General features: G+C 45.5%; 1 protein-coding gene and 1 non-coding gene across 5 annotated transcripts in view; both read right to left on the reverse strand.

Annotated features, from left to right (window-relative positions):
* Positions 1-24,626, reverse strand: part of SULF1 (sulfatase 1) — a 137,378-nt gene that overhangs the window by 29,069 nt on the left and 83,683 nt on the right. For all 4 annotated transcript variants that reach the window (XM_036232802.1, XM_016152977.2, XM_036232801.1 and 1 more), the window contains 7 exons: positions 24,056-24,295; positions 16,272-16,423; positions 13,793-13,962; positions 3,438-3,588; positions 1,948-2,123; positions 557-685; positions 232-288 (listed from right to left, as the gene is read on the reverse strand). In XM_036232802.1, coding sequence (XP_036088695.1) covers positions 232-288; positions 557-685; positions 1,948-2,123; positions 3,438-3,588; positions 13,793-13,962; positions 16,272-16,423; positions 24,056-24,295 — 1,075 coding nt within the window. The remainder of the gene's footprint in view (positions 1-231; positions 289-556; positions 686-1,947; positions 2,124-3,437; positions 3,589-13,792; positions 13,963-16,271; positions 16,424-24,055; positions 24,296-24,626) is intronic.
* Positions 2,340-2,458, reverse strand: LOC118612296. Its single transcript, XR_004954804.1, has one exon. It is a non-coding gene; the product is annotated as a 5S ribosomal RNA (ribosomal RNA).

The following is a 24,626-nucleotide window of genomic DNA, read 5'->3' on the forward strand; positions in this document are numbered from 1 at the left end:
TCCATAGCCAGATAAAGGCTTTGGTGTCTTTTAGAATTCATTCTTTGCAATTCTGATGCAACGATCTATAGCCTGCCGGCCAGCGAAGAATAACTAGCAAATCGTTCATCTCGTTACTGGGCTTACGAAATCTGCGTGCTCAGTCAACCAAAACAAGAGGGGAAAATGGCTGGCAGCGAGAGCTGCCCACTAGGACCGGTTCCCAGAAGTGGCCCAGGGACCAGTAATTACCCTCTCTCCACGAGGAACGTATCACGCCAGATTTTGGCCTTCTTGTTTGTGCGAAACCTGCAAGCAAAATAATAATATTTACAGTTGGCATCTGGACGTTTTCCCCAAATGGATCTGTGCTAACGGTTTATTTAAAGGAACACCTCTCACTTCCCACAGCCTTGTCTGCATCTCCATCAGCACGCTCTACACAAACAACTGAGAAATTCTCGGCTTGGGGGGCCCACGTGGGCAAAACGTGGGGTGCCTCCACCTCTTTCGGCGGCTGGCCGGCTCTGGGTGCCAGTGTGCTTGGGGCTGGCAGGGGGAAAGGAAAAGGACATACCTGTTCCCTGGCTTTTCCAGGTCCAGAAGTTTGAGGACAGACTTGCCATCCACATCGGGAGGCGGGTCGAGCCCAGCGATGTCCAGGATCGTTGGCGCCAGGTCGATGTTGAGAACGATCTGCGGGACTCTGCGAAGGGACAGGTGGTTATGCCCCAGACCCGACGCCAGTGGAGGTGGCACTAAGGACAGTTCTCTCCACAGCACAACTCACGGGCCTTCGGCGCCCCTTCCTCCTCTCCTGGTCGCCTATGGAGGGTAGGCTACATTTGGCCGGGCGGCTGACTGGTCAGCAGTGACGGCCCAGAGCAAGGTTAACTGACTGTCATGGTCAGGGCTGGAGAGATGTCCAGACCCCTGAGCTCTGGCCAGACTGTCAGCCAAACCCTGACACACGCTTTTTCTAGGGTGCATACTCTCCCCCAAAACCTGATGGCTCGTAACTCCTCTGTTGAACTAAGGCTTTAAATCAGTCTTTGAGGAAGGATGCAGGTTGTATAGTTGAATCCAATCCATGCTACCTGGTCTTTCCAACACCAAGCCTGCTGACTCTAGATCTGACTGTTCCTGAGGTGTGTGTAACGCTCTGAAGAGGCGTCATAATGCCTTCCACAGAAACCCTTCCTCCAGTCACTGCCTTCTCCCCGGGAGGCACAGAGACGAGACTCAGACGTCCAGGTTCTGGGCCAGACGCTGCTGCTTCAGGACTGGGGGCGCCGAGAGAGGTACGCACACCACCCCCTGAGCTTCCTCACCATCAACTCTGGGGGCCAGGCTACGTTTTCTTCAAGGACCGGCTTTTGCATTCTACTCGCATTCTTTACTTTCGCTCTTTGCATAAGCGTTTCAGGTACGTGATCTCATCTTACGCAAAACGTTCTGCTGCGACTGGCAGGGTGTACGAAACCCACTTACGATGGGAAAACAGAGAGGCAAAGGGCTGCGGTGGCCCAAAGTGACGGAAACAGAACTCCAGCCCATCAGGCCTCTTTAAAAAAAAAAAAAAAATCATGCTTTTTAAAAATGTGATTTAAAAAATTCTTTAGTAATAATTAAAACAAAAAACGCAGCAGCAGGCTCTCAGGATGAGATCCCTACAGATCACATTCTGCAGCGTACACGGCCCATGTAACATGGAGTCTGGCCAGTCTGAGAGAATGAATCATTGATAGTTGTTTTTTCCTTTCTCTTTAAATAGTATACTTTAGTTAATGGAACATGTGGCGGGGGGAGGGGCGGGTATAGGCTTTCATCTTCGGAATTACCAACCTACATACCCCGCTTTTTTTTCCTTCTGGATGAAAAGAAACCAGACACTGAGCTCCGTAATGAAATTACGTCCGAGGTACATGAGCTACGATGGCTGAATGCTGCCGACAGGGAGATACGTACACTGAGCCTGGTTCTACGCTCGGGCCGCGGATGAAGAAAGGCACGCGGATGTCAAAATCGTACGGCATGGATTTGCCCTTGACCAGTCCGAACTGCCCGATGTGGTAGCCGTGGTCGGCGGTGTAGATGATGTAGGTGTTTTCCAGCTCCCCCGTTTCTACCAGCATGTTATACAGCTGAAAGACAGCGTGCGGACAAGTCAGAGCGACTGTGACGGCCAGGGGTTTGAGGACGGTGTGATTTCTCCCAAATCTTTTTTCCATTATTTTTATTTATTTAATTTTATTTATTTAATTTTTTTTTTTTTTTTTAGGCGAGGCAACCCTTGGTTGACCTCACAGACTGCAAGGACCTTGTCGCTTTACAATCCCTTATTTTTTAATTTTTTTTTATGCCTACAGCACCTGGTCTTCCTAGGCGGTCTCCCATCCAAGTACTAACCAGGCCCCACCCTGCTTAGCTTCCGAGATCAGACGGGATCGGGCACGTTCAGGATGGCGTGGCCGTAGACTCCATTATTTTTAAAAGGCAAGAGTTGCTTAAATAAGATGGACAAATGCAAACATTATCCACATTTTCTCATGGGTGATAACCCTGGAAGGGACAAGTCCAATAATATAGTTTGAAAAGTAACATTTTGAATCTGGCACTTGCTACCGAAAAGTCTTTGTTCACCTAGTTGGAAAAAAAAAGTAAAGAAACCCAGGAACAACCCGTACCACCAAACTTGTAGATTTTACTTGGAAAAATCCACAGTTAAAGCAAATTTTAATAGCATCGCTCTTATAGCTAGTTTTCAAGGGTTAAAACAGGCTACTTCTGAGCTAGATCTAGCCGTTAGGCAGGTCTTGCTTGGCTTATGTTACATTTTAAAATTCATAAAATTTCAAATAAGATTTTTTATTTTCGGATTATTTAAAAAGTTCAGAAGATCTGATGATGCGGGGTCCATTTTTTTTTTTTTTTTTTTTTTACTTTCAGCATTTAATTTTATTATTAGTTTCAAGCATTCAGTGCATTGGTTAGACATTTACATAGTTTGTCACACTGATTACCCACATTCGCACGGGGCGAAAACTAGTCGGAGCTGAGTAGTGGCTCCTGCTTTGGATGGGGCCCTTAATTTCAAGGGCACCACAAACCCCACCATTTCCTACCGCCCTAAACTGGACTTGCTTTAGTTACTCGCATTATTTGCTTAATTTCTGAAGGTGTTTGTGGGTGTCGGCCTTGACTTAGGATGTTTTGATTTTTGTCTCCTCTCTGCCCCTGGCTCCGTAAGAACCGAGTCTGGAGAGGTGACGGGGGTGGGGAGGTGCTGATAAGTTCACTGAATGCTCTCTCTCTCTCTCTCTCTCTCTCTCTCTCCCTCAATAAAACTAAATGAACAAAAAACAACAGCAATTCCAACCAAACAGGATTGGCAAGAACGGGTCTACGCAGGGGCAGCGGGACCGGAACCAACCGCGGAGGCAAGTGCGTGGGCTTACCCTTTCCACAGAGTCATCCACTGACATCAAAGTCTGAAGCCTTTTGCGATGCAGAACGTTGGTAAATTCCATGTGGATGGGCAGCATGGGGCCTGTGTACTGCATGATCCAGTGTTTGTCCATATTCGGTGCATAGTTATAACTGGGAGTTCTGAAAATACCCAGAAAGAAGTTTTTACTATATATATTTTTAGTCATTTAGAGAAATATCTCAAGCTAAAGACTGCGAAATAATCATTTAAGAAAGATAATTTAAACCCTGGTAAAGTACTTTCCTCTCCCATGTTTCTTCTTTCTGTACGAAAATCTGAAGTCTTCACCACCCCTAACGGCACACATCCTCTGAAGTGTATATGGATGCAAACTCATAAAATCAAGACTGGCAGCTAAAAATCTAATTAGTGCAAGTTCGTTTGGGTTCATTGAACAAAATGTGTAAAAACACATCAAGATGGTCATGGTAATGCCACAAGTCTACAGATAAAACAACAATGTAGAAGGGAGTATTCTCATGGCGATGTTAACTCATAAAATTTTATTGCTAATTAGGCTATTAAATATAGTCACAAATGTTATGTGGAATGATGACGATGAATCATAATTTCAACACATTTTTTTTTTCTCCTGGATTTACTAGGGCATTTTATTGATTACTTATATATCTATTCTCCATGAGTTTTTCTCATTCCTAAACTAGTATATAGATAACATCAATTTAATTGGGTTTGCTGGAATTATAACCAAGTCTCCTTCTGCGGTACCCGTGCTTCCTGCTAAAGCTATTCATTTTATAGCCAAATCGGTAGAGGTGGAGGTATAATTTTTGTTAGCCGCAGGGAGTGGGTCCTATTAGGACAGATGAGTTCAGGCCTATATTAAATCTATTGCAGAAATCCAAGTGGCATCTCAGCTCTTCTAGGAAATAGGTTTATTATCCCCATTTTGCAGCTGCAAAAACTGAGCCTTAGCAAAAGTAAACACTTCCCTCAATGAACGAATTTAGCAGGTGGGGGAACCAAGACTCGATTCCAAAGCACTCTGTTTTAACAAAATGAGAGAAAAGCGAAGTGAAGGAGGCTTCCTGTCTTCGAAATTGCTTTTCATAGGAACCACGACCTTATACAACCTTATAAACAGCCAATCTCAGCAGCAATCAACAGTGTAATGTGGATTAGGAAAACTGAGTATCGGTCTCCGTCTGTTCCGGAGAGGGTTCTATCAGTGAAGGATCATGCATAATGTTGACGGAAGGTGACCCTGTGGCATTTTTTACATCATAAAGCTATAGAAGCCGTCAGTCACTGCAAGCCGGGTGAGTTCAGGAGCCTTGTCCATTTATTCCACTGGTTCGCTCCGGAGTGAATTTCCCGTGAGATTAGCATGGAGTTTCTGAGACCTAGGATTGTGCCCTGGGGCATTTCTGTGCACTGAGCTACATAAATGCCACCTGTTATTGTACATTTTCTTCTGCTTGCGGCTTCGCAGAACCTCTCTTTTGATAGTTGAAAATGCCGTTTTGGTACCACAGGCCTTCTTGGCATAAAAAGTTAGTCTGATGGTCTGTGGATGTCGGTTAACTAGCAGAAGCACAACAGCACAAAAGCCAATATAACAGTGGGCACAGAAGACTCATAAAAGTGTACCAGGTGTGCTCAGAGTGTAAGTCAACTACCTTGTAAAGAGACAGATTTATAGGGTGGGAGAAGCAGGCGCAGCTCAATTTGCTCACCTGTAAATGGTGAGCAAAAAAAAAAAAAAATAGCACTTGTCTTAAAAAGCTGTTTTGAGGAACCACTTTAACCATTTATCGTCTATGTATTTACATCTTCTTTATCATCCATCTCTATCTATTTATCTACCATCTATCTGTATTTATCATCCATCCATCCATCCATCCATCCATCCATCCATCCATCCATCCATCCATCCATCATCTCTACCACTTAAGACTGCCTAGAACAGAAGAAGCACATTAGTCTCCTCCAGGAGCCAATAAACAAGCACATTCTATATAAGTATCTGGGTTGAAAAAAATCCTGTCGCATTAAAAACAAACCAACTCTTCAGGTATCACCTGTCATTCTTTTTAAGAAAAACTTTCAATATGAACTTTTTCCTGTTTACCAAGTAAATGACTCATAAACCCAACAGTCCCATTTTTGGACTGAAAGGGTTCCTCACATGTCAGAGTGAACCACGGGCCCGATCAGAGTCTTGCATCTCGGGAGTGTGCAGCAGGAAAGGACTTAAGCCCAGGTTTCTCATTCCTCACTATTCTTCATGTTGCTTGTCAAGTTACAAACAGGATTAGATTAAGAGGCTGAGGAGGAGGGAGGGGGCTTCTAAATCCTATTGCGAAGGGATTTTCGCCCCTTGGGGGTAGTTTGAGGTCACAGAAATATAGTGATTTGGTCACAAAAGGTCCGTAACTATTTGCTCATACGTGCCCTGAAAAAGAATATGGCTATAAAAGATTACTACAGGGTTTCCTTATAATACCTAAACATCCTCCCCGTACAGCCTTTGATGTTGGTTCGCCTTAATTTTAAAATAAATCTAGTTGACTTTTTCAAAACCGCAAAACCTCAACGCAAATAAAAATTACAATAGGGAACTGAAACGCAGGCTCGCAACGGGCGAATTATGTCTTCCACCCGTCACCTAGATGTGCTTGGCATGGCTCCACCGTGCTCGGAGTCACGGGGAAGGTGGCAGCAAATTACAGGCCTCAAACCGGACTCCCGGATTTACGGAACGACATGTGTTAAATCTGGCTTATATTAGGCCAGTTGTCAAAGCGGCACTCCCCTGTCTCCTCCTGCACCCCCTTAATTTCTTGATGTGGGAGATGACCCCCAGCTCGGGGGGTTTGAAACCCCAGGTGGGATTCCAGCGGGGGCAGGGAGGGGGTATCCATTTGCCTTTTAAAGGAAGACAGGCTGCCACTGCTCCTCACAGAACGGCAGCTGTTCAGGGACCTGCAGGTGGGAGGTCGAGGGTCGCTGAAATCGACAATGTTGTTGAAAAGTGATCCTTTGCCAAAGGCCTGTGGTTGCCTCCTGCTGGGGTCGGCCAAATTCCTGGAAAGATGGGAGTCTTCTGTCCCCCAGCGATAATTAGGGGGGGGCTCGCTTCTCTAACTAAGAATTGACTTACAATTACCCAGGGCCTGGGGCTGTCAGCTGGAACAAAAGCCCCCAAAAGAAGCAGGTAACCGTTCAAGGAGAAGTGGAAAACCACATATCCAAGTGTTGCAGAATGTTTTAGAATCAGACTTAAATTCTCGTCCCAGCCTTGTTACTGACTAGTGTGTGGTCTAAGCCTCTGTCTCCTCATCCAGAAAATGGGTATGACAACTTCAAGGAGTTCTCGTGAGGGTTAAGAGGGATTTCAGAGAGCAGAGAGCGGAGAGCACACATCCGGGGAATCTCATCCTTTTGCAGCTCACGTGGTTGCCATGGCAACCCTGGGGGGCAGGCGGGGCATCTTCTTCCCCGTTTGACCAACAGGAAAGTATAATGTATGAAGGTGGCTCAGAAAGAACACACTGTGGCCCGTGCTCCTTCACGCTGACCAGAGTCCTGGCCACAGTCCCCTAGAAGTGCCTCGAAATCTGTCACCCGAGGGACTGACACAAACGTTTCTTTCTATCAGAAGGAAGTCCTAAAATCCTCAGCCTTCGTCCTGATCTAAGGCGTTAGCCGCTGCCGCTTCCCGCTCAGAATTCTCCCGCCAGCTGCTGAGTGGCTGCTTGTGCTGCAAATGCAGAATAAAGTCTGTCCCCGAAAGGCACGCTGGAGGCATCAGCGAAGGGGACATCACACTGGCTAAGATCGAGGGAAAAAGCACTGAATCATCATTGAGTTTCTGTTGCTATCTTGAGAGACAGAGAGAGACGGAGAGAGAACTTAAACTGCGTGTGAGTTACAGCCACATGGCCCGGTCTGGTGAGACTTTCTGTTGTCTGTTTTCTGTTCAGATACATGTTTTGCCCTGAATTGGGTACTCCAGAGCTCAGACTCTCAAGAAGACAAATAAAACGGCGGCCCTCAACGGACTATCCCGATACTTGAAAATGTTCGTTCTTCCCTGCAAAGATTTCTTACACATCGCTTTGCTCTAGTCGTCACTCGGAATTCATGCACAGCCCACTAGACCACAGGTCCCTTAGCCCACCACACAAGGTCAGCCTTCAGCATCCACGCCAGATTCCCTCTGGCCTTTGATTGTGATTCTCTTTCCGGGATCGCTTATTGGCATAACAGGAATGAGAATTCCTAAAGTCAATAATGTCACCTTTCTTTTTGATGGGTGGGTATTTTAGGAGACTGATTCTTACAGGCAAAGAAATAGTTTCAAGAAATGCATGTGTTGTAGATTAAATCCACACTTGGGAAATGCAAAGAACTTACAGCTCATTCTTAGCACCGATGGCCTTCGCTGTCACCGGTGAAAAGAAACATATTTCTAGTGTGTTATATTTGAACAAGCATTTTCTTCATTTGGTATTTAATCTCAAACAACAACAAAAAAAACCTAATGATCTAACTCTTAAAGGGTATTTGTAGCAGGACCATCGTTTGCTGAGAAATGAAATAGGTCTCAGTTCCCAGAATAAGCCAGTCACACAGATTTAAGACACACGCTCTCAAAGCATTAAATTGGAAATTCTATACTTAATCTCCCAAGCCACACGATCTCAGCTTTCACTAAAATTGAACTTATTTAATTGACTTCATGGAGATATTCCCCACACGAGTTCAAATGTCTTTAGATAGGTAACATTGAACACATGCAGAGAATACCAAATGATCTCGATTATAGGTATATCATAGAACAAATCTAAAGAGTCTTCTAATGATGTTGCAAACTCCAATTACGACTGTGCAGACACATGCACGGGAACCACTTCTCCTGTTAAGTGTGATGGCAATGGATACTGAGCAGCCCTGGTGGAAAGACTGAGAGAATAGTTTTGACTCCAGACCGTAGAGTCTCAAGGACCGTCTATCCACGTATGCGTCCTGGGCTGAACCGTTTTTTAAAATATCACTCCGGGCCTTCATTATTTTCAATCTAACCATTTTTGGAATTATACTATCTTTAGGTGTCTTTTTAATTCATAAAACCAAGGAATTATTTTTATACTATTTAAAAAAATGTTTTAATATCAGCTAGTTGGCGGGGTTACCGTGTACCCCGCAACGAATTCTTACAGAAGCCGAGCTTGCCAGGCACCAGGAGGTAGAGATGAAACACTCTGTCCTGCTCTCAGGAAAGACAGGCCTTGCATCTCTCCGGGACACCATTTACAAGGTATTTTGTGTAAATGCTGCCCTCTGGAGTTGTGCAATTTGACTTCAGAGATTTAGATAAACAGCCAGGTGCCATGGGATGAGCAGGAAAGGATGGAGAGAAAGACAGAGAGGGAACACAGGAAAGGGAGCAATCAGTTCTGCCCAAATCAGAACTTATGGAGAATTTAAAATGTTCTCATCTTCGAAAATATTTCCTTTTACGTGTTTACGGGAGAAATGAAGTACGGATGTGCAAATCCTTTTTAAGGCAAGACGTTTCTTTGCCACTTAACAGAAGTGCTTCTAAACCTCTGTTCGGAGGCTTCCGCGGAGGCTGTTTTTCATCTAACACACTGTGTCCATCCAAAAGCTCCATTTTCAGAGCGATTCTTGCAAGTCTGTGGACACGGGTTATTCTACGGACATTTCAGATTTCACTCAAACCTGGGTTTGTGTGTTCACACACATAGTCATGAACATGTCCAGGTGTGGAAAGAAAGAACTGCTGAACTGGAACAAAAAAAATATGTATATTTTAAGTTACTAGGGGAATCGTTGGCAGGAAGGCGGTAAAGGAGCCTCACACCTTCCCGTAGTATCATTCAGACGGGACTCTCCCTTCCTCTCGTGGCTTTTGTCAGAGACGCGTGTTAACGCATCACTGAGGCCAGGAGAGAGACGTGGTGTCGACGTGGGAGTGAGGATACGGCATCACCCTGAGGACACAGGGGAGACGACTTACTGAACAGTACGGCAGTGACATGCCACAGCCGAAGGGCTGCACAATGCCGAGGGTCACGCGTATTATTATGACGGAGGTGCCCTTCGACTTCTCGGGGCGCCATGAGCAGCTGAGCCCCTCCCTGATTCGACGGGGCCTCCTGTCACGAGCGGCTGCTAATCTGCTCGTTCCTGGTCGGTCGGCATAACCTCTAGCCTCAGTCTGTGCAGCCAACAAAGCCGAGATTGGACGGGCTCCCTTCCTTTGTGGGGATGGCAAACACCATGGAAACATGATACGTTTGCTCCAGGCTGAGAGGGTCAGGTAGTTATAACCCAAAGCCGGATGAAAGGCATCTGGATAATGCTGACCACCAAGGAAGGTGCCCTGAAGGAAAGTGATCATGTGACTCGGGTCTACCCAGCAGGGCCGAAGCTACAGCTTCTTGCTCTGAGCCTCCTGGGCCTGCCGAGTATTTCCACAAAGTGCTTAACTTCTTACAGCGACTTGCTCAAGTGTGTTTGCTAATGTTTTCGCTAAAGAAACAGGCCGCTCAGGAGCTCCGTGCACCACAATCGGCAGCTTGTCTTCAATTTGTCTCACTCCCTTGGTCTGTGGACAGAACTGTGAGCCTGGGCAGTCACGCGCGGTGACAAGAGAGGCACACGGATACTGTCCAGCCCCTTCCTCCAGTGGCCACCGAGGAGACCTTTACAACAGACGCCGGGGGGTCAAGGCTTCTAAGGCCTGTGGGAAGACACAGCAGGTCTCTGCATTCCAGGCGCACCAAAGCCCAAGGCTTAGCAGCAAACGACCAGAGTCGCTCAAAACCACGTGAATTTTCACTGTCTGTGGCTAAGGTTGCTCCCCATGGCACTTGCCCATAGCGCGCATTTTGCACCTGGAAAAGATAACACAGCCCCGGACTGGTGCTTATCCTGTCCGCGCGTCTAACGCTGCCAGGTGCGAGAGGCTCATCACAACGTAGGTCTCAGCTCGTCAAGAGATTCGTCGTGTCACGATGGGCAAGTATCAACTTGTCATTTCTCTAGCTGCTTCCCCTAAACGTTAAGCCGAAGCAGATGCAACTGCACTTTTTGTGGGTCAAGAAAGGTCAAATCAAGATCAGCAGTGTTCATCTTAATAGAAAGGATCAGTAAGAGTGCACCTCCATGAGGTGGCTTCGATGTCCCAGGCCCTAGGCAGGGACCTTAGCTGTGCTGCGCCTCTTAATTTTCATTCATGACGTCCTGTCAAGGTGCTAGTATCATCTCTGTTTTACAGAGGAGACAATGGCAGTTACGCGAAGTTAGAGAACTTGCCCTCAGACCCGGTGAGGACAGCCGAGATAGGAACCCACCCGTGCTTGCCTCGAAGGCCTGGGTTCTCTCGCTCTGCCACGTGTAGATTATGCTTTGTGAAATCACTGTGAGGCACGCAGGCGGTTCGTTTGAACAAAACGAAAAGGAAGAACTGAAGCCATTTCCACGTAGAAATGACCGACATTTCACCGCCACCCTACTGAATGCACTCCGGCGACTCTCTGCCTACGGTTACGCTCAAATTCAGTCACGTCCTCGTCGTTCCGCTAGGTTCCCTTTCTAGCTTCAGCCCCTACTGCCTTCCTTGCACCCCGTCCTCCACTTCCCTGACCACATCTCGGATCGCCTCGCTCGGAGGGCGAGCTCTCGTCCAGGCCACATTCTCTCCCTGAAATCGCTGATCCTGAATCAACGACGGGGACTGTACCCATCCTTCCGGGCCCCCTTCGAATGCCTCTCTGTCCGTGAAGTTTTCCTAGCTCCCCCAAAGATGTGAGCGTTTCTTCCTCCAAACTTCCGCGGTCCCCTGAAGGCCTGCTCGAGGTCTCACCACTTCCGGTCCTGCTGGTGATGTGGCTACTTGGACATCTGCCCATTCTTGCCCTAGAGCATGGGTCAGGGGCAAACTTATTCTGCAAAGGACCCGGCAGTAAATATTTTAGGCATTCCAGGTCATACAGCCCCTACCACAACTATTCAACTCTGCTGTCGTATTGCAAAAGCAGCCGTAGCCATTACCTACATGGAAGGGCCTGGCGGTATTTCAATAAAACTTTATTAACAAAAACCCAGATGCACTTGGCCCCCGTGTGCCAACCGGCTTATTGGTTCTCCGGTGTCAGCGACTGTGCCTTCCTCGAGTACATCCCGTCTGTGCTGTGCGTGTCACAGGTAGCACTCATAAATATCTGCGGAACTACATAGACTTTCTAACTGCTGGGATCAGAGGCTTTTTTTAGCTGCCGCCGAGGCCCTGAGAACCCCACGGATCCTCGCCTCCCGTGCTGTGCTCTGCGCAGGGCCTCTGAGCTGCCACACAGAACCTCTTAACCTGCGGCTGACTTTCCTATGTGCCGAGGACCTTGCCCTCGGGCTTCAGAGGCTGACTCCTGAGAAGCCACGCTCTGCCAACCCCTTCTCCTCAAACTCGGGGAAAACGCTGGCAAGGTTTACAGTCGTAGAAGGTCACCTTGGCCTGGGAATCTGTGAACGCAACAAAGGGTACCGCAGGAGGCGATTTCTGACTCAAAAGAAAGAGAAAGTGGGTCCCAGGGGAGGAAGGAGCCCGCGAAGACCGCTTCCTTCCACCGAACTAGCTGTTCACTAAATTTGTCAGCGACCCGTCATGAATTGCCGCTCATCACTCACTCATGGCTCTACGTAGGGCAGGTCTTCAGACGCTTGTATATCCGTGAAGGGGTTGATTCAAAACACGGTGGCTCACCCACACCACACTCCCCAGGTGCCGGGGTTTTCATTTGCTGACGATATCTCATGCATTAACACACTCTGTCCCCCAACTTCCCGGGCTTGCTCAGTAGGTAATGAACCCTAGCTTCCCACTGATTATCAGTCCCTATCCTCAGACAACTCTGGCCTCCTTCCTTCCTTCTAAATCACTTGATACTACAGAGATGCTCTAAATCCCACTGACTGGGAGTCATCTGTCTATTAGTTATCATCAGATACCAACTAAAACTAGTTTTAAAAAGCTCTCAGGGATATGTAAAGACCAGCAACTAGAGTGCCTCCGGCAGTTACCTCTGGTCAAAGGAAGCATGGCCGACCCTTGGACAACGTGGGTTGCAGCTGCAGGGGTCCTCTTATACGAGGAAACAGCCCTCCGCATCCCCGGGTTTCCCGTCGTGGATTCAACCAACAATGGATCAGACAGTATCCTGACCCGTGTTGGGGATTCCTGGGTGCAGAGGCCGCCTATATGCACTGTTCTATGCCATCTTATATAAGGGACTTGAGCACCCACACATTTTGGCATGATACCAAGGGGTGACTGTAGTTAGGTTTTTGAGGGAGTCAAAAGTCATATGTTGATTTTTGATGTCATGGGGGTCGGCGTCACAAACCCCAGCATTGTCCAAAGGTCGGCTGTACACCCAATCTATTTGCTTTTTGTCTGGGATAGTGGCTAGAAAGTCAGTGTGGATGATAAAGGACGGTATTTAGGCAGGAACAGATTAAGAACCAATCTGAGAGGTTTAGTGATAAAGGAAGCAGATAGCGACCCCTGTCAGCCCCTCTGACGGCTGAACTTTCAGCAGACGCAGAGCCAACTGCCCCGCATGGAAGATGGAGCGTTATCACGACGGACGGGAAGAAAATATGCCAGCAGAGTCAAAGACAAGGTCAAGCTCTTTGCTGCCAAAGCATCCGAATGTTCCCGCCCTTGGCTGGGGAGAGCCATCCGCGCAGGACAGCTCTCTGCCCTCTGTGTCCTGCCGACCTCCGGCCCCCTGCTCCGTGCTCCCCACCCCTCATCTGGAAAGGAAGCATCGGGCCATTCTGAAGCTGTGACCTGGGCAGGCCTCTGCAGCAGCGCCCTCCAAGCTGCTTTCTGGGGCGACGCCAACTGTACATCTGCAGCAAAGCTGCCCCGGCACAAAATAAACCCGTTTCCATAACCAGCCCGGGACCTGCACTCTGCCGCTGTGAAAAGCGTACTGTCTGATCATCATCATTATTCACTCGGACTCATGAATATTACTTAAGACAACTGAAGGGAACTCGTGACAAAAATCGGCCCCGTGCAGCCTGCATGCTTCTCTCCCTTTGCTTTCAGTGACCTACAAATGTTGGGAACGTGACTGCTGATCAGACCAGCCGGGCCGGCCCTGGCTCCCAGGCCCACGGCCCGCCTGCGTGGTCTCCCGGCAGAGGCCTGTGCTCCTGCCCCGAGGAGCTGTGCTACGCAAGGGCATGGGGTGAGGGGCGGCGCTGGGCAGGGAGCCAAGGAAAGGCCCAGCTTCAGCGGGTCCCAGAGCGGATGATATTACTCACATGTGTTGGGAAGCGTTGGGGTACAGTTTTGAAAACTGTGGGGCCGAGTCCTCGGGGCCGTGGGGCGCAGCGTGGCTGATCACCATCATAACGGGCCTATGGGGATACATTCTCTTAGACATTTTGAAGTAATTAATGCTCTCGTTAGTGATTAAGTCTGTGAAGTAGTCCTGAAACATACATTTGACACAAAACAGAAATTACAAAAGGTGACATTCATCAGATCACATTTGCATACTGCTTTCCTCAGAAGTAACTCACTGAATGATGAGTGAGGTAAGGCCTAACGCAGGAAGGAAAACTACTTCCTGCGGCAGCAAAACACCTTCCCGAACACAGAACATCAGTTGCCAGTGACTCTAGGGCTGCTAGCTCGGTAATACACAAAAAATGTATTTTAAGTAATGCTCGACTTAGCAATTAGGATAGAAAAAAAGTCCAGTCCTGTTTGCCCGAGATAATGATCAGATCTGGCAACCCGAACGTTAGAGCACATGAAACACCGGATACATATTTCTTTCTCAGATTTTGGCGATGTAATCCGTTGACCAAAAATTTAATTACTTCAAGGGCAGGAAACACCCACGTCCACTACGAATTCACAGTTGCAGAACACACACACACACACGCGCACACACAAACAACAGTTCTTTGCCTTGAATTAAAAATTCACCTGTGGGACTTACACACAGTCATGGCGAAGGGAAACCTCGGCTAAAAGTTGGGTGCACAGGGAGAAGCCGCAGCATTGCATCAATTAGCTTATTTGAAACACTAAATATGGGAAGCAGTTGGTTTCCTGCGCATTATCCTCTGTTAATTGTTCAACTAAAATGATACAGCTGCTGGGATTGGAGCCTGATTTGTTAATAAAATGACTTCAACCCTCAGTCCTAGGGGCTGATGAGAGTCTACAAGGGGGAGGGAAGGGATGGATTGAAAAGGAAAGAAAAGACGAACACTTAAACTAAACCACCCGCTTCTCTAAGGGGGACTCAATGGCCCTGAGTTCAGCGTCAACTTCAGAAAGTGCCCAGGCAACAGTCACAGTGTCAGAAGCATCCAGCCATGACTAACCACTTGTAGATTTAAGGACCAGACCAGCTGCAAAAGCAGTGCCCAAGGGACACGATCTGTGTCACATGTCATTGTTAGGACAAGCCCACAGGCTATCACCTTCTTCCATGGGAGGGCCTGTTTCATTCCTTTCTCCACTGAAAAAAAGAAAAGGTGTACATTCTTTTCCGACACAGCTATCTTTGACACTTAATCAGCTGTGATAATGGGCGAGTTACGCTGATTTAGGCTTCGGAGGGAATCTAGATTACTTTGCTCTCCTTTGGACAGCAGGGAAAGAAAGGTTAATGGCTTGACCAGGAGCATGAAAAGCATCCCCACGGATAAAAAAACGATAGCAGTGACAATTAACGGACTTTGTAGGCCGTGGCTCAAATCTGCCTCCAAGGTCCTTACACCCAGCTCTCAACTTTGATGAATCTGAAAACCTATTAGCGATGTCTATGAATTCATTTGCATTCATTGTTTTCTGAAGGCTAGGAAAGAACGAGGCTTAAGGCCTGATCTCCCACCAGGCCCCCTGTGCGCAAACCAGGCCAAGCAACAAGACAGCAGTGCGCCAAAATGATTGCGTTTCCGCTTTCCTATTTCTACCCATGGCTCTTTCCTAGTAATCTGTGCCAGACAGAGAAGTTTCTCGGCTTCTTTTAGATAAATGAGGAAGAGAGGGCATGTTAGGCTAATTTGAGACCAAATTCAAAGATAGCTCCCCCTTCCCTCCTGTGATCTCAAAGCTGTTTTATTTACGCTGGCGATCACAGGACCTTCGCGAATTTAAAAATATAATCTAGGATCTGTTGGTTAGAGAGCCGTGGGCATGTCAATTTCAGTTTCTATGAATTGATTTGGAAATCATAGGACTGATAAGTCTTAGAGACATTTGTGGACTCTGGCTGCCATTGGGGCGGGTGTCCTTGTCACACATCTAAGCTTGACCAGACAGGAGTTAAAGCAAGGAGTGTAGTTTCTCGATCTTTGATTATTCCAGGGTCTGCTCTTACTCTTACATCTAAATCGGAAGACAAAATAGACTTTCATCCAGGGAAAAGCAAAACAGTACAAGATGAACATCTGATTATGTGGACAAGTTCTTTGGGGGTGGGACAGAAACCAAAAATTATCACAAGACTGAGTAGATGGATGCACCTATGATTTTTTTGATGATACTTTCATCAGAGGCTGATTGCTTTGTATTTTAATGAGGGGAGGGAATCACTGTATGAAGTCAATGTTTTTAGGGAATCTTTTCTTGCCTGGAGTTTAAAATTACCTTAAAATTTCTCATTGTAACAGTGTGAGAACATAGAAAGCCAATCTTGTAAATAGGTTAACTCACTGAAAATGGCTGTTGCCCATTATGCACAAAGTAAATTGATGCAGTGTAAAAGGGCTTGAAAATTACCTTTGCATAATCAAATCCGTGCTTTTCTTTGATGCCGTTGCGACAAACAGTGTAATTATAGAAACGAGAGTTCTTGATTAATCCAAGCCATTCTCGCCACCCAGGAGGGATGTAGCTGCCATTATACTCATTGAGGTATTTTCCGAAAAAGGCTGCAATGGAAAAAAAAAAAGGATTATTTTCTCATATAAAATGATTAATCATAAATAAATGCATAAGCGCATTAACATAAAATGATGCCTTAAAAAGGAAACAGCAAAACGAAAGTTAACCTGGTAACAGTGGATGCCAAAATAACATCGATGTGATACTCCGATCCTTGGGCGAGGTGACATCACACGTCTTCCTTTTCAATAAACAAAAGGAGCCCCAAGGATGTGGATGATCATTCAATAACATCGCCGTGACCACCATGGCGCACTGGGAGCGGCTATTTTGTGGTTCTGCTGGGGACCCCAGCAGAATGGACCCCCTTGTTGAGATGATGTAACCATCAGAGATTTGGAATGCGGCCCCGGGCACACACCGGGGAATCGGAGGTTCAGTCTTTGTGATAAAGTTTTCTAACGTACTGTGGGAGTGTTGTGAATTATAGAAACACTACAAAAACACTTGTCTTTGTTTTGCATATCCAGAGGGCACAGATTTTCTAAACCGAGGGACCGCGGTAAACTCTGTTTCTGTGGGGCGTGGTCGGGGTTCTTATGTCACGTGTGTTTTATGGCATTTGTGTTTCCACTATGTGTATTTTATGAATGTGTATGTCCAGCTTGATAATCAAAACTTCTGGCGACACGGAGTTACTACACAGATAACCCATTTTCACAGAATTATACTATAATAGAGGTCCATGCACCACGAACGCCCCGCCGTCATTGAGAAAGCCGCTGGAAGGACTTCGCGTTTCTACCTTCGGCATGTCACGTCCAAGAAAGGCCACTGTGCAGCAAGGCTCACTGAGCCTTTCAGGGAGGGAATCGTGAATTTGGTCCTCAAATATGACAACAGGACAGGGGCTGAGGGGGACCTCCCCATGTGTTCTGGGGATTCTAAGGTTCTAGACTTGTTAAATTTTGTGTTTTCGCTTGAATTATAATTGTTCAAAGCTGATTCGGTCTAAATATTTTCATAGAACAGAGCTTCGGAGTTTCTTGGAAGAACTGACTCAAGCCTGAAGAACATGGCAATGATGTTTACTTATTTGTTAAATTTATCTGTTCAATCTGTGAATGAGTGAATCAATCATGTGGTGACTTAGCCAAACGCCCACTGCTTGAGGGTACTGCCAGGAACCGCGGGGCAGATGGGCGGGCGTAGAACAAAGTGTCAAAGGCTCTCACGTCAGATATGACTTAGGATTTTCCTCCGAGCTGACTACGTGCAGTAGGAATTCTTGTCTTCGGAGACCAACCACCTTTCCACACAGACCGCAACATGACTATCCTCTTCCGACAAAGGGATAACAACATGATGGAGTCACAGGCAGCTGACCGAGACCACACCCCACCAATGATACTTCTTCACAAGGGGACCGTTTCCAGGAACTGCCTACTTAAAAACCTCAGCACAGCTCCTTCCTCTGGCCTGCTTCTCATCCCCGGAGGTTTATTCCATCTTTCTCTCCTTTTGTTTTCAAAGAAGTAAAAGAGCACGATGGCTTGGAATACGAACCTCAGAACCAGCCTTCTCGGTACCAATCCTGGCTTGCTACTTGCTAGCGAAGTGCCCGCAGGCAAGTCACCTGACAATTCCCTCTCTGTGAAGCCAAGAAGGTGATAATAAGGATGGCGGCAGGATCCTTGTCAGGATCCAAAGAGCTCGCACATAGGGAACGTGCTAAATGCAGTGCTTGGCACACGACGAGGGCCTTTTAAGTGCCGCTATTGCTAGTGTTCCTATTAGCATCGCCACCCTTCTAACTCTGTGTTGACTTTAAATAATTTACTATTCTGCAGTGCAAAGACACCTCGCCTTAGAGTCCTCCACGTGCGCACTGAAACATTTCTTGAGAGGTGACACATCTTTCTTTCCCAATCGGACGTTATTTTGTGGCAAGAGATTCTCTCCCGTTTTCCTGCTTGATTCGTTTCGAAAGATTTCCTACTACGTTTAGTTTTATTTCTTTTGTTCGTTTGTTTTTTTTTCCCTCTCAGGGAAGCCGTGCCAAGGCGCTCCTGCCCTTCCCTCACGGTTTTACTCGTTAGGTTATTCTGTGCCGTTTTCTACTCAGCGCCAAGGCCTTTCCCTCTCCCTTCGCCCTCCTCGTAGAAACCATCTCTGCGAGTCTCCTACCCGTGCTCGCTACATCAGGACTCGCCAGGTTTTCGGCGTCTTTGTGTTCATGGAGTGTACAAACACACTCAGTATTCCAGATGTGCGCTCACCCAACACATTCGTTCCAAGGGAGCCCCGGACCTCGCATCTCGCAATGCGGCACCCCAGTGCTGGCGGCTTCGAGTGACTGGCTGGCCTTTCCCGTTGCCTCCTGACATCGAGACTCATGTGTAATCACCCCTCCTGGCCTCTTTCAACGTTACGCTTCCTGGCAGCGCTCTGCAATTGATGATCTGGTTTTCTAACTATTTTCCTCCAGATGTATTAAATCTCTCTACCCCTCTCTGAGGTGAATTTCATTTTTCTTGCCCGTGTTGCCATTACGGTATGTGGAGTTTGAAGTTTTCCTCTCTTTTGGCACTGGCAATTCCATACACCTTATTGCTCTGCTATATGAATACATCACTAATATGCCATCGACCCGTCCTTCCATATCATTTTCTTCTCTGGGACTCCACTACACACATCCCTTCACAGCTGTTTAAAAAGGTGGGAAGAGGGTTAAGTGACAAGGGAAAAGATCAGAAAGATTCGATTAAAATTAGTTTTGACTTTAGGCCATGTTACTCTGTCCAGGACTATCCATCCCCGTAATACGTAGAAAAATTTCCTTGAACTATCTATCTGAAGCAAAGGCACTTATTTTTACATTAGCAATAGATTTTTGATGTCGTGGAGAAGTTAAATCTTACTTAATATAACAAATGCTATACTGAGCTTTTACTTTATGTAATGGATAGGTTTAGGTCGCAGGAGTCCACTGGTAGTGACTAAAATATATATATATAATTTTGAACCGAGTTAAAATGATGATCTACTCTTATGTCGATGTATATACATAAGTCTGGTTTTCCCAATTAGATTGTAAGTCGAATGAAGACAGGCATCTTATTTTATCTCTTCACATCCCGGTGTCTAGTGTAGTTCTGAGCCTACACCAGTGTGGTTCAATAACTAGCACACTGTGGTGCGCTATGTCTTCTGTTTATGTGCTTACCAAAAATCTATGGTACCATAACTAGTAAAAGCAATATTAGCTTGCTTTACTCCAAATGAACTAACTCTGCATTGAAAAAATACCATCACATATTAGAGAATATATTTGCTCTAAGTAACAAAAATTTTGTAATGTGAAAAGACATACGATTAGAAAATTGATTAATTTGTCTAAATTGTTTTGTTACAAAAGAGCAGATCTCCATTCAACAGTGCCTCTTCTACTCCAGTGATACAAAGTAGAATTTTAGAAAGGCTGAAATTTAATTCATGGGCTGTATCATGTGTCATGTGTTCTGATTATAATTTGAACATTACGATTTTTAAATAAATCAACATAGTATTTAGAGCGATTATAATAAAATTGCTGTGTAATTTTGGACAGGAAAAAAACTTAGGAATCATTCTAGTCCAATCTCTGCATTATAAAGGTTGGAAAACTGGCCTGCACAAATTCTCAAAACAGATTAAAGGCAGAGCTAGGACATGACTCTAGCTCTCCTCGGTTTTCGTTCAGGATTTTTGCTAACATTTGATGCTACGGCTCAAACTTGGATTATTACTTTTACCTTAAAAGTTATGCTGGGTTTTATATTCATACTTATACCCCTAGAAGAAATTAAACTAAAAAAAAATTGTGAGCATGTAGTCAGGCAAGATATTCATTTTTATGATAGGTAATCCAACATCATTCCCAGGTCACTTGTCAGAACATAAAATGCAATAGACATGTTACTGTATTTTCCCCTTCTCAAACATTTAAGCTGCTGTACAGTCATATTTTCCATGAGTAAATTTAGAAAACTTTAGGCTATAGCCAGTCCAAAAATACCTCAGTTCTGAAAAAAGAAAAATCATGTCATACTATGGGGTAAATATAATATTGGATCAATTTGATTCATGTAAATCTATGTATTCAGGATGTCTTCCAAAATAAACCACTTAGTAATTTATCTTCTCTGAGCCGTTCTTCATAAATCTGATTGCTGCCTTTTGCTTTTTTCTCAATGGATATTTATGTACAACACATATTTAGTTTCTTTTCTTCTTCTTCTTAGGTTCTCAGCTAAATGTTCTAAAGAATGTGTTCATTATTAGGAAAACAACGAAATCTCTACAAGTTGGCTCTTTTCCAACTAGTCTAGTGGCTCATATATAATTATGCTGGTTTAATACTATTAACCAGCACTCTTAATTTCCTGTCATCTTGATGTGTTTATTTGTCTATTTTCAAATGTGTCACTGCCCCTGTTTAGATCAATAATTATTATCATGAAGAAATCTTTACTTTCTAATTGTCTCAGACACTTTAATACGTTCCTGTCAGAGATAAATTTAAGCTCAGTAGGTCTTCGTCATGGCCACTCTGGTCTTTCATTTGTAATTTTTCTGATTTGCTAATGGGCACATTGATATTTGTTTTCCTAACCAAGTATTTGGAAAGGCCTTTGTTTCCCTCAAAAATATTCCTGTTATTTTGTAAGATGACTCACCATAAATTCCATTATTACCTAAGTATCTAGACCCCTGGGGAGAAGGTTGGCTTTAGAATCAGACTTAGTTTCTGGGAACAAATCTCCTCTCCCTGGAGAAGACAACTGACCCAAGCAGGCCCACTGGGCTGCGCGAAAAGACAGAAACGTGTCACTGGAGAAGCCTCACGACGTGCAACTTCATCCTAGACCTAAAGCATAAGGTTAGAGAGCATCCTGGAAACAGCCTCAAGATCAAGATCCTGACGCCTGCCCTTCCCATTAGAACATCGAATGTGTCACTTCGAGTCGCCTTAACCTTGTGAGTCTAAATTTGCTAATCTGAAAATAAGGGGATTGAATTAAATTATCTCTGAGTTTTATTTAGGCTCTTGTAATCCACTGCAGGGTGGAACAGCCTGGCATAAGTGAAACAAGTGTCAGAACATACTGTGTTTCTCAGAAGCAAATAAATTGTTTTTACCTCAGTGACTCAGTATATTTTGTAAGGGGTGGTGTTGCAATTTTTGCCTTTGCCATCTGGAAACTTATCTCCGGCCTCTCTCTACAGCTCCACGGCATGCAGCTTGCATACCAGCCTTTGCCTTGACTTCAATTAGTTCTACCCTTGATTTCCATTTGCCAGAGTCCTTACTGCCCTGTATCCTAGTATGTTTTATGTGTCTCTGTAAGGTCCTTGGGAGTGAGGCATGATGGAAGCGCATGGGAAGAAATGAGACAATGGGGAGAGAAAAGACTGAGTCAGATGTACTGGATTCGCTCTAGCGCTGACTAGCTTGTGTTCTTGGTCAAATAACTCGGTTGCACTTTCTTCATTGGTAATAACATGGGCAAATTCTTTCTTTCAAGGTTACTATGAGAATTAGGCGAGACAACTCAGCTAAAATGCCTGGCACAGAGTAGCTAATTTCTTTCTTTTACCCCTTTCTTTCTACCCTCCTCCCCCAGCTTTACTGACATATAATTGACAATCAAAAATAGTATATATTTAAGGTATACAACTTGATTGCCTGATATACATAAACACTGTGAAATATTCGCCGCCTCCGAGCCAGTCAACATATCCATCATCTCATATCTTTATCATTTTCCTTTTATTCCCTTTTGTGGCGAGAACACCAAAGATCTACCCTCTTAGAGAATTTCAAGTATGAACACAACACAGTCAGCAGAGTCGCACTGCCATGCACCTTGTCTCCAGGACGTATTCATCTTCTTTCCCCCCTTTCTTGGTTTAGTCCCAAAACAAATGAGCGAACCCTATCTGACCACCCTCAGTCCTGGCGGGGCTGGTTCTCTGTGTCACTCCACATCTCTGTTTCTTAAGGACGTTGTCCATATCACTCTGGATATGGTCAGGGTCCCAAACCTTCCAGCTGCGTATCTGCTGCTATGGATTAAATTACAGGGAGCCTGGGGGTTGAAAGGCACTGATCTCTCGCAATGCTTTCCATGAACAAAACACAACTAGGGTTAAAATCAGAAACCAGGCATTAGGGGACCATTTCTGATTTTGCTTCTGAGTTGGTCACGCAATATTTGAAATCCCCACCTCAGTTATAAAACAGAGCCAAGTACATTTGCTGTCTATGAACCCTACGGGGATGTTTGATGGATTTGCAGATTGCTCTGGAGCTCTCAGATGAAAGGTGCTATAAATCTAAATCACTTATGTGAGAAAACACACTCCGAATCAGGCACTCTGAGTAGCTTAGCTTCTTGCCTGAGCATAAGCAAACACTCCTGAGACTCACGAGGGGAGCTTCCTCTGTGAGGGTGGATATTGAGAAGCCTGTAAATGACAACACGGTCCTATTCACTGCGAATAGTCTCACCCACAAATAACAAGTGTTAGGTGCTCACGGAGGACTCTGAAAAGAAAATGGCCACATATTTCCAGAGTCCAGTGATAGAGATTAATTTCATTTTTTAAAGAGATTTAAGAGAATATGTTTATCAGAAATCCTTTACTTTTAAATCTTCAGAAGAGAGAATCTGTAAAGTCATTCCCAACAAGCTTTAATAATGATATCATTAATTCATAGGCATAAGTCTGGGTGGTTCTGGAAAAAACTATTTTGCACTGTAGCCCGGGTAGCAACTTCCTTATTTTCTTTCATGAAGAAATGCTGAGAAAACTCACAAAGAGCATCTAAATGTTGGGAGAATAAAGGCCTTAGGGGGCGTGGGAGGGGCAACTTTAGTAAAAGGAGCCTTGCTTCTTTCTTAGAGAGACTGGCATCATTTTCACGACTGCTCTTGAAACAATTTTCAAAAGACCCCAATTTTCAAAAGACCAACTAACCCACACCTCCCTCTTGCCCTATGTAAGTTAAACAATAGTAAGAGATCTAGCAATTACCTTCCTGTCCTGAAAGATGGAGGTGAACACTTGAGGCCTGAAAATGACCACGACTTAACCCTAAAGAAACTCCAAGTCCTATAAATTTTGGATGAATAAATGAACCAATAAGGTACACATCGCTGGTTTACTCACTTAGTTATTTATGAATTCAATAAATAATTGTGATCATTGAATGTGTCTCGGACCCTGGAGGAGACACTGTGGAGTTTCAAAACCAAGACCTGAGATGAGCTTCAAGCCGTGCCATGATCCCTTGAGAATCGGGCGCTTCAGGTAAGCAGGTAAACGCGATGAAAACCCATCTACTATATGTTCTCCCGAAAAATCCCAATTGCTGGCTGCTCTGATGGATGTGACACTTTCATAACGCGCCCACTGAGGATCATTCTGACTTTTCTCTAAGGGATCGCTCCTGGGTACATCCTTCGGAGCCAAAAAGTAGAGGATGGGGAGGACACAGATACGGGAGAGGAAAGCCTAGAAAGCCTCCAATTTAGAGACTTAATTGGAACTTCACATACTTCATCATGCACCGCATTTTCCCATGCCTGAGTTGTGTCACCAAAGGTTCGCGGGCCAGAACGTGCACCCATTACCTGTTCTGTAGCCAGTGTTGTTGAGATGCACAGCGAAGGTGCGGGGCTCGTGCATGGCCTGCCACGAGGACGAAGAGCAGTTCTCGTTGTTGGTGTACACGTTGTGGTTGTGCACGTACTTCCCCGTGAGCATGGAGGACCTGGACGGGCAGCACATGGGCGTGGTCACGAAGGCGTTGCTGAAGGTCGCCCCGCCCTGCTCCATGATCTTCCTTGTCTTGTTCATGACTTGCAGGGACCCTGAAAGGCACAAGTCCAGTGTGGTTTAGCAGGGCGCCCCCGCACGAGCCCTTGTTTACGTCTTGTCACTCAGTGGCTCCGTTCCCTGGATTTATTAATTTCCTTCCCTTGGCCTGAAGGAGTCTATAATTCGGCCAGCTCTGATTTCCAGAACAAAATCAAACTTTTGGGATCCTACCATCTCAAGTATCTTGCAGAATAATAAACACATTTCAGCTTCTCCCCTCCTTCACTGCAGAGGGGAAAAAAAAAAAAGCGGGCTAATCTGATAATTAAAGCTAGAATTCTAGATATGGAGCAGATTCAAAGGCCAGCCGCCCTTTGAAGATTA

The sequence above is a fragment of the Rousettus aegyptiacus genome, unplaced genomic scaffold, assembly GCF_014176215.1.
Source record: "Rousettus aegyptiacus isolate mRouAeg1 unplaced genomic scaffold, mRouAeg1.p scaffold_m13_p_15, whole genome shotgun sequence".
In the NCBI taxonomy this organism is placed as follows: domain Eukaryota; kingdom Metazoa; phylum Chordata; class Mammalia; order Chiroptera; family Pteropodidae; genus Rousettus; species Rousettus aegyptiacus.